Source organism: Chlorocebus sabaeus, chromosome 7 (assembly GCF_047675955.1).
Source record: "Chlorocebus sabaeus isolate Y175 chromosome 7, mChlSab1.0.hap1, whole genome shotgun sequence".
In the NCBI taxonomy this organism is placed as follows: domain Eukaryota; kingdom Metazoa; phylum Chordata; class Mammalia; order Primates; family Cercopithecidae; genus Chlorocebus; species Chlorocebus sabaeus.
Window position 1 is genome coordinate 118858179 of NC_132910.1, and position 14002 is coordinate 118872180.

Genomic DNA, 14002 nt, shown 5'->3' on the forward strand with positions numbered 1-14002 from the left:
TAGGCAGAAATGCACAGCCTAATATAAAACCTGCTGAAGGAATTAAATAGGGTTATAGAAGAAAACCCAAAAGACCCTATTCAGCATTCTCTACAGTCACACCCCCTAGGGAGATAGGGAAGAGAAAAGGAAAGAAAAAAGCCAATAATATTATAGGAAAAGAAATAAAACACAAAAAATCCTACCTACACAAGATAATTACAAATATTAGAAGTGCCAGCATCTCCAGATGGAAAGAACCCAGTGCAAGAATTCTGGCATCATGAAAATCTAATTGTAGTAACACCACCAAAGAATTGCACCAGCCCTCTAGCAATGGTCACTAGACAAAATGGAAACTAAGAAATGACAAGTTAAGAACTGAAAGCATGGATTGCAAAGAAGCTTAATGAGATCCAAGACAAGGGTAAAAATCAACACAAAACAAATTCTATAGCAACCCAGTAAATATAGGAAAACATTAACATATTTTTAAAAGATGAGAGTTCCTGGAATTGAAAACCTCATTTATGGAATTTCAAAATACAATTGAAAGCTTTAAAGCTTTATTAATAGAATAGAATAGAATAGAATAGAATAGAATAGAAGGAAGAGATAGTATCATAACTTGAAGATTGGTTGTTCAGACTAACTGAGTCAAAAAAAATAAGGTAAAATAATTTTTAAAAATGAACAAAGTCTTTGAGACTTTGGGATCCCACACATATTTAAACCAACCAAACCTATACATTTTGGCATTTCTGAAAGAGAACGAGAAAAAGTAAACAGCATGAACAACATATTTGAAGGAATAATTCAAACAAATTTCCCGGCTGGGCACAGTAACTCACACATGTAATCCCCGCACTTTCAGAGGCCAAGGCGGGTGGATCACAAGGTCAGGAGATCGAGACCATCCTGGCTAACATGATGAAACCCTGTCTTTACTAAAAATACACAAAATTAGCCAGGTGTGGTGGTGGGTACCTGTAGTCCTAGCTACTCAGGAGGCTGAGGCAGGAGAATGGCGTGAACCCAGGAGGTGGCGCTTGCAGTGAGCAGAGATCACACCACTGTACTCCAGCGTGGGCAACAGAGCGAAACTCCATCTCAAAAAAGAAAAAAAAAAAAAAAAAAAGAAAAAAAATTTCCCTAATCTTGCTAGATAGGTAGACATCCAGATACAGAAATAGAAAGAACACCTGTGGGATACTATACAAAATGAAAATCACCAAGGTATAGTCACCAGACCATCCAAGGTCAACAGTAAAGAAAATATCTTAAAGACAGCTACAGAGAAGGGACAGGTCACTTACAAAAAGAACCACATCAGGCTAACAGCAGACTTCTCAACAGAAACTTACAATCCATGAGAGACCACAGGACTATTTTCACCATTCTTAAAAACAACAAATTACAACCAAAGATTTTATATCCTGCCAAATTAAACTCCATAAATGAAGAAGAAATATTTTCCAAACAAGTAAGAACCAAGGGAATGTGTGATCACTAGACAAGGCTTTGAAGAGATCCTTAGGGGAGTTATAAACATGGAAACAAAAGAATGATACACCCTACCACAAAAACACACTTAAGTATACAGTGAACATATAAAGCAACCACATAACAGAAACTTACAAAACAAGTAATTAACAACTTCATAATAGAATCAAAACCTCACATATCAATATTAACTTTGAATGTAAGTGGTCTGAATGTCCCACTTAAAAGGCACACAGTTGCAAGTTGGATTAAAAACAAGACCCATTTGTCTGCTGTTATAAGAGACCCATTTCATGTGTAATGACACCAGTAAGCTCAAAGTAAAAAGTTGGAGAAACATTCTCCATGCAAAATGAAAGCAAAAAAGAGCAGGGTCGCTAGTCTTCTATCAGATAAAACAGATTTTAAACCAACAATAGTAAAAAATGACAAAGAAAGGCACTATAATGATAAAGGGCTTAAATCAACAAGAAGACTTAGCTATCTTAAACATGTATGCACCCAACATTAAAGCAGCCAGTTTAAAAAAACAAATATGAATACTTCCAAACCTACAAAAAGACTTAAACATTTACATGATAATGGTGCAGGACTTCAACACCCCACTGACAGCATTGACAGCATTAGAAAGATAATCAAGGCTGAAAATTAACAAAATATTAGGGACTTAAAGTCAGCATTTGACAAATTTGACCTAATAGACATCTACAGAAGACTACACTTATCAACCATAGAACACACATTCTTCTCATCTGCACATGGAACATACTCCAAGATCAACGACATGCTTGGCCATTAAGCAAGTGTTGATAAATTTTTTTAAAAAATTGAAATATCAACCATACTTTCAGTCTAGAGTGAAATAAAAATAGAAATAAATAACAAGAAGGTATCTTAAAACACACCATTACATGAACATTAAACAACTTGCTCCTGAATGACTTTGGGATAAACAATGAAATTAAGGCAGAAATCAAAAAATTCTTTGAAATAAATGAAAACAAAGACTCAACATACAAAAATATTTGGGATGCAGTGAAAGCAACATTAAGAGGAAAGCTTATAGCACTGGATGTATACTTCAAAGAGAAACATCTCAAATAAACAATCTAACATCACACCCAAAGGGACTAGAAAAACAAGAACTACACCAAAGCTAGCCAAAGAAAAGAAATAAATCAGAGCAGAACTGAACAAAAGTGAGACCCAAAAATCCATATGAAGAATCAGTGAAATCAAAAGTAGGTTATTTGAAAGGATAAACAAGGTTAACAGACCACTAGCTAGATTAACAAGGAAAAAAAGAGAAGATCCGAATAAGAACAATCAGAAATGACAAAGGTGACTTTACAACCAATTCCACAGAAATAAAAAAGATAGTTGGAGACTATTATGAACATCTCTATGCACAAACTAAGAAACCTAAAGGAAATGGATAAATTCCTGGAAACACACAATCTCCCAAGATTGAATCAGGGAGAAACTAAAACCCTAAACAGACCAATATAAAGTTCCAAAATTGAATCAGTAATAAAAAACCTACCAACCAAAAAATTATTTTTTGGAATAATTTTAGTAGAATTGGTAACAGTGTAACAGCTCTTTATATTTCTGATCAAATTCAACTGTGAAGCCATATGGGTGTGGGTTACTCCTTAAATCACTCTATGAAGCCAGCATCACCCTGACATTGAAACGACACACTCATTTTTCTCACTATTTCATCTATATGCAGGCACCAAACCATCCTCTATGAGTGGTCTGTGGTTTTCCCTTTCACAGTCCAATGGTTGGCAGTAGTCAGAAGATGTGTGGAGTGAGTCCTCAGATGTGTTCTGAGAAGCTCTAGAGAGGCAGGCAGAGCTACACTTATTCCTGGAACTGAATCGGTGGCAGCACCCTCTCTGTACCAGCTGTCAGACTGCTTTAGGTTTTGTTTCCTCACAGAGCTTTGTGTTTTGTCACAGCTTTAGAAAACAAAAGAAGAGTAAGTAGCTTATCACAGACTCCCATTTTTTAAAGTCAAAGCCCCTAGAAAAGTATGTATGGAACACTGAAGACAAAGGTTGAGAGTATATGCACACACACCTGCAGTCTGGCATGTGCCCCAGCTACCAACTACTTCAAGGACATAGCCCAGTCACTCCCTTAGACTCCCAGTCACGTTTCTTTTTCTTGTTGCTTCTCCTTCTCCTGATTCTCCTTCTTCTTCTTCATCTCCTTTTTTTCTCTATTATCCTCCTCTTTTTTCAAATTTGATTTTTAAATGTGATAAAAATCAGAGCAAGGTAGAGAAAATCCTGGGGTGATTTAATTAGTCTTGAGAGTCACTAAAAATTATTCTCCATCAGCTCAAAAGTCTTGATGAATGTACGAATCAACACTTTGTACTAAAATACTATCTGCTGAATGGAATATGATGTCCAGTAAAAACTAAAAAAATAAAAGCATGGTAGAGAGCTTCTGTGCATGGATAGTGCTATGTAAAGAATTAGCACAATGACTTACCCTCATTAAAACGCTCAAGGTTTTAATGAGATGCAATAAATAGTACTTCGTTGTGATAAGACCATCTTCATATTTCTTCACTTCTTAAGTATCAAAAATTAGTAAGGTTAGAGAAAATTTGAATAATGCAATTAGGAAACTTTCTCTGATTGCTAGTACATGCAATAATTTGAGAATATACAGTCTTCTCACACATGTAAGAAACGTTTATGAAAACAACCATGTATTAAGTCACAAAACCACTCTACAAAATTCAAAGAATAAGTGTCTTAGGAACTATGTTCTCTGATGACACTATCAATAATGAAAGATAAATAAGAAAATCAAAATAAAATGCCTTATGTCTGGCAGTTAATAAGACTAGTTCTAAATAACTAAAGGGGCAAAAAATAATTTGTCAAAATACTTGAAGTAACTTTAAAATATTTATTAAAATGTATGGAATGCATCCAAAATTATGATTAGAAAAATTTCTATCTTACATACTTTTATTAAAAAGAAGTTAGAATGAAAACTAGTAAGCTAAGCATCCAACCTAGCTAAGGGAATTAAAAGAAACAAGAAAAAAAGTTAAAGGAAGACTATTTTCTAAGAAAGTAAATTAAGAATATAATTAACATTAAAAATTTATTGACACATATAAAAGAAAAATGATTGATAAGGCCCAAACTAAATACAACTATGACTATGCCTTACTTAGCAACAGAATTCGTTTAAGAAATGTGTCATCCTTGTGTAAACATCATAGAGTGTACTTACACAAACCTAGTCTACTACATACCTAGACTATATGGTATAGCCTAACCTCCTAGGCTACCAACACGCACAGGATGTTACTGTACTCAATACTGTAGGCAATTGTAACACAAAGCTATTTATGTGTTTAAACATAGCTAAACATACTAATAGTACACCTATATAGGGCACTTACTGTGAATGGGGCTTGCAGCACTGGATGTTGCTGTGAGTAAGTTCATGAGTGAGTGGTGAGTGGATATGAAGGTCTAGGTCATTACTGTACATCCCTGTAAACTTTATGAACACTGTACATTTAGGCTACACTAAATTTATAAACAAAATTTTATTCCTTCATTATTAAATTAACGTGAGTTTACTGTAACTTTTTTACTTTATAAACTTAATTTTTAAAAATTTCTGACCTTTTGTAATAACACTTAAAACACACACCCATGTTGTACAGTTGTACAGAAACATTTTCTTTCTTTATATCATTATTCTATCAGCTTTTTTCTATTTTTTTTAAATTTTTAAACATTTTTATTAAAAACTAAGACACAAACACACACATCAGCCTAGGCCTGCACAGGGTCAAGATCATTAATATCACTGTCTTTCTCCTTCATATCTTGTCCCACTGGAAGGTTTTCAGGAGTAATAACACACATGGAGCTGTCACCTCCTGTGATAACAATGCTTTCTTCTGAAATAGTTCCTGATGAACCTGCCTCAGGCTGTTTTACAGTTAACTTATTTTTTGATGAGTAGAAGGAGTACACTCTAAAGTAATCATAAAAAAGCATAGCATACTAAACATTAGTCAATAGGAATCTTTCAGTTCCATTATAATCTTACGGGACCACCTTCATATGTGTGGTCCATTGTTGACTATAATGTCATTATGTGGCACATGACTATATTTCAAAATAATAATAGTTCAACAACATGAGCTTGGATATGCATAGTGGTAGAAATAAAAAAGAAAGTAAGTGGGAGATCCAATGTAAAAAGTATGTCAATAGGACATGGATACAGATTGCATCCAGAGGTGGAAAATTAATTCAAGGATGACAAATTCATTATGACAATAAGAAACAAAACTTTTGCAGACAACCTTATGCTTTTATTTATTTCATCTATTGTAACATACATGAACATCTCAGAAAGAAGGGAACAGCCCATGCCTATTAGTACCATTCTCTGGGAATACTAGTGGCAGTTTATTTATTGAATTCATATTTTACAGTGAAGAAAGAATTGTTACACAGTAAAGAACTAAGAATCCACCAACACACACACACACAAACGCATACACACACACACATACACACACCCTTTCCAATGTCCCCTGGCAACACTCCCTTGTGTCTAGGTCCCTGGCAATATTCCCTCATGTCTAGGTTTTTTCTAGGCTTTAAATCCTTTATTTCACTCCTGTTTACTTTCAGTTGATTCTATTTGTGTGTTTGTCTATATCACACCTTGCTGCAAGAGAGATTTGTCTACACATTGATATGGCTTGGCTGTGTGTTACCACCTGAATCTCATGTTGAATTGAATCTCAATATTGGGGGAGGGGTCTGGTGGTAGGTGATTGGATCATGTGGGCAGATTTCTCCCTGCTGTGCTCATGATAGTGAGTTCTCATAAGATCTGGTTGTTGAAAGGCATGTGGCAATTCCCCCTTCACTCTCTCTCCTGCTGCCATGAGAAGATGTGCTTGCTTCCTCTTCACCCTTCTGTCATGATTGTAAGTTTCGTGAGGGCTCCCCAGCCATGCTTCCTGTACAGGCTGCAGAACTGTAAGTCAATTAAACCGCTTTTACTCATAAATTATCCAGTCTCATGTACTTCTTTATAGCAGTGTGAGAACTAATACAGAAAATTGGTACCAAAGAAGTGGAGCATTGCTATAAAGATATCTGAAAATATGGAAGTGACTTTGGAACTGGATAATGGGCAGAGGTGAGAACAGTTTAGAACACTCAGATGAAGAGAGGAAGATGTGGGGAAGTTTGGAATGTCTTAGAGATAATATTGAATGGTTGTGACCAAAATGCTGATAGTGATATAGACAATGAAGTCCAGCCTAAGGTGGTCTCAGATGGAGATAAGAAACTTACTGGGAACTGGAATAAAGGTCTCTCTTGCTATACTTCAGCAAAGAGACTGGGGGCATTGCTCCCCTGCTCTAGGGATTTGTGGAATTTTAAGCTTGAGAGAGATGATTTAGGATATCTGGCAGAAAAAATTCTAAGCAGCAAAGCATTCAAGAAGTGGCCTGGCTGCTTTTAAAAGCCTAGGCTAATTTGCATAAACAAAGAAACGACCTGACACTAGAGAACATATATTTAAAAGGGAAGCAGAGCATAAAAGTTTGGAAAGTTTGCAGACCAACCATGTGGTAGAAAAGAGAGAAAAAAAAATTTCTAGGGAGGAATTCAAGGTTGCAGAAATTTGCTTATGTTAAGAAAAACCTAATGTTTACAGCCAAGACAATGGGGAAAATGCCTCCAGGGCATTTCAGAGACCTTCATGGCAGCCCCTCTCATCACAGGCCTGAAGGCCTAGGAGGAAAAAATGGGTTCATGGGCCAGGCCCAGGGCCCCACTGTTCTGTCCAGCCTTGGGACATGGCACCCTGCATCCCAGCCACTCCAGGTCCAGCAGTGGCTAAAAAGGGCCAAGGTATAGCTCGAGCCATTGCTTCTGAGGGTGAAAGCCCCAAGCCTTGATGCCTTCCAAGGCTTGAGCTTGCAGGTGCACAAAATCAAGAGTTGAGCTTTGGGAGCCTCTGCTTATTTTTCAGAGTATGTATGGAAACGCCTGCATGTCTAGGCAGAAGTCTGCTGCAGAGGTGGAGCCCTCATGGAGAACCTCTACTACAGTAGTGCAGAGTGGTTGGAGCCCCACAGAGAGTCTTCACTGGGGCACCGCCTAATGGTGCTGTGAAAAAATGGCTACCATCTTCCAGATCCCAGAATGATAGATCTAGCAACAACTTGTACCTTGTGCCTGGAAAAGCTGCAAGCACTCAACACCACACTGTAAAAGCAGCTGTGGGGACTGTACCCTGAAGGGCCACAGAGGCAGAGCTGTACAAGGACTTGGGAGTTCATCCCTTGCATCAATGTGTCCTGAATGTGAGACATGGCATCAAAGGAGACTATTTTAGAGCTTTAAGATTTAATGACTGCCCTGTTAGATTTCAAACTTGCATGGGCCCCATAGCCCCATTGTTTTGGCCGATTTCTCTCTTTTGGAATGTAAGCATTTACCCAATGCCTGTACCCACACTGTATCTTGAAAGTAACTAACTTGTTTTTGATTACAGGCTCATAGATGGAAGGGACTTGTTTGTCTCAGATGAGACTTTGGACTTGGACTTTTGAGTTAATGGTGGAATGACTTAAGACTTTGTGGGACTATTGGGAAGGCAAGATTATGTTTTGAAATGTGAGAAGGACATGAGATTTGGAAGATAACAGGGGCAGAATAATATGGTTTGGCTCTATTTCCCCACCTAAATCTCATGTCAAATTGTAATTCTCAATGTTAGGAGAGGGACCTGGTGACAGATGATTGGATCATGGGGCAGATTTCCCCCTTTCTGTTCTCATAATAATGAGTTCTTACAAGACCTGATTGTTTAAATGTGTGCAGCACTTCCCTTTTTGCCCTCTCTCTCTGTCCTACCTCCATGTGAAGATGTGCTTGCTCCCCTTCACCCTTCCACTATAATATCTTTTCTGAGGCCTCCCCAGTCATGCTTCCTGTACAGTCTGAGTAAATTTGAATCAATTAAATCTCTTTTTTTCATAAATTACCCAGTCTCTGGTAGTTTTTTATAGCAGTATTAGAACAGACAAATACTCACATATTGTGTTATATATGAAAAAAATAGAATATAAATTTATTTATTTATTTTTGTTTGTTTGTTTTGTTTTTTTTTTTTTGAGACGGAGTCTCGCTCTGTCGCCCAGGCTGCAGTGCAGTGGCCGGATCTCAGCTCACTGCAAGCTCCGCCTCCCGGGTTCACGCCATTCTCCTGCCTCAGCCTCCCGAGTAGCTGGGACTACAGGCGCCCGCCACCGCGCCCGGCTAGTTTTTTGTATTTTTTAGTAGAGACGGGGTTTCACCATGTTAGCCAGGATGGTCTCGATCTCCTGACCTCGTGATCCGCCCGTCTCGGCCTCCCAAAGTGCTAGGATTACAGGCTTGAGCCACCGCGCCCGGCCGACATAAATTTAAAATCAATAAATAAAATAATGGATAAACAAGGAAAGGAAATTACTTGGAGCCCAGATTGAGATGTATACTAAATGGCTCCCATGAAATTCCCCTTTTCTAGTGCTGTGAGATAACCACAACTCCTTTATGTCAAGAGACATTTCCTCACTTTTGTATTTCACCCTGCAACTTATCCCCAAACTATAAATATAAGTAATGATGGTATTTTAGGAAGTTAATAATATATAATAACCTTTTTATTCTTACATGGTTTGAGTCAATTGGAAAATGACACAGGTGATAGATGAATGGAAATACAAATGTCAGCCTTCTGACTATAGTAAATTTTCTATTGCTGCTACTAATAAGTTACTATTAAATTAGTGGTAATAGCACTGTTCTCAAAGTCAGATGTCTAAAATGGACCTCACATGCTAGAACTAAGTGGTTGACAGGACTGTGTTCCCTTCTGGAGGCTCTAATGGGGGTTATTTCTTTGCTAGATAGGGGAAAGGCTAGATCTACAAAGTAACTGAATAAGCCAAGGTGGAAAAATAATGAGGGCCATAAGAGTCATGTACCAGAAAAGAACATGAATATGTGCTAATAGATGTCTGCTAAAATACTTGTCTGCATTGTACCTTTTTTAAATTTCATATTTTCTAAATGCTTCAACATCCCTACAAACAGGCTGTGAACCCCCTGCCCAGGAATCCAGGTACACTTCTTTTCTTCCACTGACTGTCACCACTGACATTCAAACACACCAATGAAATCCCCTCATCCCTGATTCCCAATAAAGACACTCGCCCAGGGGTCCTCTCCCTCTCTCTGCTCCCCACCTACTTGGTTGAGCCTGAATGGTGGCCACTCCTCTCCCTCTAGAACCTGTGAGCATAATAACTTTTCATTTCCTATGCCTCAGCAAGTGTACTGTCTACAGCCATGTTGGATTGATTTTTCAAGATGCTACAAGATTTATAACCCAATTTATAACCTGCTATCAATAAGCAAAAACCTAGATCATCCTTCATTTTTCTCACAATGTCATATTCCTTATATAATCCATCAACAACGTAAGCCTACTTACACCTTCTCTCCCTTTCTACTGTAGCTACTTTAATCCAAGCCACACACTTGTGTCATGATGACTATCACAGCCTCCTTCTCTCCTTGCCTCCTAGAGTCTGTTTCTCACAAGGTAAAAGAACATCATTTGTAAATGCAAATCATGGCATGTCTTGACCATGTCTTTGTCAAAATGTTCCAGTGTATTCTTCAAATCTATAGCCTACAAGGCCCCCTTCTTCTGTTCCACTCTGATCTCTTACCACTTTCCTTATTTACTTCACACAGTCACACTATGCTTCTCAGTATATCTTAAACACAACTTTATTCTCCCATCAGGGCCTTTGGTCTGCTGTTTCTCTGCCTGAATAATCTCTTTCTTTTCTTTTCTTTTCTTTCTTTCTTTTCTTTTCTCTCTCTCCTCTCTCCTCTCCTCTTCTCCTCTCTCTCTCTCTCTCTCTCTCTCTCTCTCTCTGAGACAGGGTGTCACTCTGTCACCCAGGCTGGAGTGCAGTGGCACAATCAAGGCTCACTGAAGCCTTGACATCCCAGGCTCCAGCGATCCTCCTACCTCAGTCTCCTGAGGTGCTGGGACCACAGGCATGTGCCAGCACACTTGGCTATATTTGTATTTTTGGTAGAGATGGAGTCTTGTCATGTTTTCAAGGTTGATTTTGAACTCCTGAGCTCAAGCAATCCACCTGCCTTGGCCTCCCAAAGTTTTGGAATTATGGGCATAAGCCACTGCACCTGACCTGCCTGAAAATTTCTTTCTCCAAACCTTTGTTTGGCTTTTTTCCTCCCCATTCCCAACAGTTTTAATATAATTATCTGACCCTTATCCTATTTTGTTAGGGACTCTATTAGGACATAATTATGTCATATATTTATGTGCAAAAACTGCAATTACTTTGGCACCAACTAATATTTCAGCCTCAGTGTTATTGAACTGCAGACTCAACCTGCATAAAATCAGCCAGGGTTGGGGTATGACTCTTTCTCAGAGAATTAAACATCTATGTAGAGTTGTATCAAGAAAGCCAGGCACTGTAATAAAAGGGTCTACATTTTCTGGTTTCTAGGCTATTGTTCAGCTGCATCAGCTATGATAAAGGCTTATCAACTTCAGAGTCACAAAGACGTGCAGTGCAAGCATTAATCCATTTATTACTGGGAAATTAGATTTGGTTTCAGATTGGTACACCCAAGTAAATAAGAGCTAATATCAAATGCATTGGTAAGACACATATTTTTTCATATGCACTCAACATAGTAGGGACTTCAACTGCTTGTGATATGAAGATGATAAAGTGGGTCTTTATTGCACAGGAAGATATAAACAGGATCACAAAGGGATATTGAGAGGAGGAGGGACTAGCTTTGAGTATATTCTCTGGTTATGGAAGCCTTGCTCACTTATATAAGATTTCTTGCAGTAGCAAAAATTCCTATAAAGATCAGCATTTCAAGTTGAAGAGGTAAATCTTCCCTTGATCCAGTTACTGATTCATGCAAAAACTGTAGTATCAAACATCCCCCAACATGTTCAGACCTTCCTTTCTTTTGATAAAAATCTCATTAACAAAAACTTCAATTTCTGGGCAAGATGGAGCAACCTCATTTCTTCCAGGTCTTTTTTCCTACAACTCAAAAAAGGTCTTCTTTCTTACAACTCAAAAATCCTCGACACAATACAAAAATAAGCATAGGAAGACTGAAACGTGAGAAGAAGAAAGTGAACTACCTGGTAACCTCAAGTCAAGGAATAACATGGCAATATGTTTCCTGGGTTTTCTTATTGACTCCCACATATCTTGGCCACGGTGCTACAGAAGTTCATGACCTAGAACTGCCAACTGGCACAGATAAAAATAGTCCAAGAAAAGCCTATTTTTCCCCAGCCAAAGGACCTGAAAAAAGAGCGGTCTAATGTAGAAAGCCTTTTTGGCAATATCCATTGCTATGCTTTGAATAGGTTGTCCCCAAAACTTACTTGGAAACTTAATCTCCAATGAAACAGTGTTGAGAGGTAAGGCCTAAAGGAAGGTGTTTAGGTCGCAACGGCTCCACCCTCATGAATGGATTAATGCTAATTATAAAAGGGCTTGAAGCTTCAAGTTCAGTCTCTTACTCTCTCATGTGCTCTCTCTCTCCCCTACATGATGCCTTCTGCCATTTTATGATGCAGCAAGTCGTTCTTCACCATTCTGTGTTCCCTTGATCTTGGACATCTCAACTTCCAGAATCATGAGACAAATAAACTTACATTGTTTATAAATCACCCAATCTGTGGCATTCTGTTACAGCAGCACAAAAATGAACTAAAACATCCATCCTACTCCTTCCAAACCCCTATAGATAAAAATACAGCAACTCTCCTCCACTGTAGTTTCAGCAGAGAAGAATGAGAAGCTAATCCACTGCCCTGTGCCCCTGCCCCACAGAAGCAGACAGTGGCACTCTGGTTCCCTTGCCTGCTGGTGTTGGCAGGGCTGAGCAGGGAGCTATTATTCCATCCCCTGCCTAAAAGAAGCAGGTGTTGTTCAGATTCCCTCACCAGGATAATGTCAGCAGGGTCCAGCAGCAAACTGAGCCTCTACCCTTACCTGGCAGCAATGAGAATTGATAAAGAACTAAGAAGTCTGGCTAATCACCACTATGTTTTACCCTCTCCTGGTGGCATTAGGGCCATCTGAGTCTCTCCCTGACTTGCCATCAGTGAGAATGAATGAGGTAGTGTGAAGTGGGGCTCATTGGTACTCTCCTTTTACCTCCCTCCCTGACAATTCTCCATGTGTCCCTGAAGTGACCCAGTTATCCTCCCTTTCTGGCTTGTAGATGTCCTCGAGAATAACTGTGGAATGTGCTGTGAATGTAACATTCTGAGATAAGGGGGAATTGGTTGGAATCATCCAGGCTCCGTTTTAGTCTTCCCCAGAATAGGCTGTCCATTGAAATTCTTTATCCCAGTGACTCCTCTTGCTATGGGGTATAAAACCCAAACCAGGCTGCTTTCTAAAGTCCCTCAGCTGTGGTGCAAGTAAGGCCCCCACACTTGACACTTCATCCTCCTTGCCAGCTTTCCTGAGCCTTGGAGCACTAGTTTGCATGAATCAGAGGCTTCTGTTGTACCTTGCTGCCTATCTGTGAGTAATAAATCTGCCTCATGTAGTTTGCTGTGCATGAGTGTATTCTTTCTCATCAGACTAAGACAAGTTGGTAAACCAGTGCTCAGTGAACCTGCTTCACGGTGTGTACTGGGGTTGGGATGGTCAGCAGAGGAATGCTGAGCTTCCACTCACAATCAACATCAATGAGGAAGAATGAGGTGGAGCAAAGCAGGACTAATCATCTCTTCCTCCATACATACTCCTGGTGGGAGCAGGGCCAAGCAGGCTGTTGAGCTTCCATCCCCACCCTGAAACAATAAAGCCATGTGAACCACGCCTCTGTTTTCATTCTCCCAGGTTGTTAGCAAGGCCCAGTAGTGAGTTAAGTATACGCCCCCACTAAAAGGCAAAAAGGCAGGGGAATTCACTGTCTCACTTTACACTGGAAATGTTTCAGAGGAAGTATGGGAGAAGCTAAACTTCAACACCACCACTATCTGCATGGAGGTAGTGTAAGCCTACGCTCCGTTTGTCATAGTGATATCAGCAAGACCCAGCAGGAAACTAATACCTGCCTGGCTCTCAAGCTGGTGAGGCTACACCTCACCAAGGAGATGACCTGTTCAAAAAGCATATTAAATATGTTTCAGTGTTTCATAATATCCAAAATGCTCAAGATACAATAATTACTCATTATACCAATAATTAGGATAATTAAAACTTGAGTAAGAAAAGACAATCAACTGATGCCAATACTAAGATCAATCTGATGTTAGGATTATTTGAAAAGAACTTTAAAAGCATCTATCATTATACTGTTTCAGCAAGCAAATGCATATTCTCTGGAAACAAATGGAAACCTGGAAA

The 14002-nt window shown here is 39.0% G+C and overlaps 1 protein-coding gene across 1 annotated transcript in view; it reads right to left on the bottom strand.

Moving 5' to 3' along the window:
• Positions 1 to 5734: 5734 nt before the first annotated feature.
• DDX60 (DExD/H-box helicase 60) overlaps positions 5735 to 14002 on the bottom strand; it is a 115433-nt gene continuing 107165 nt past the window's right edge. The window contains exon 38 of the mRNA XM_073017710.1: positions 5735 to 6528. Within this exon, the coding sequence (XP_072873811.1) occupies positions 6471 to 6528 (58 nt within the window). The 3' untranslated portion in view covers positions 5735 to 6470. The remainder of the gene's footprint in view (positions 6529 to 14002) is intronic.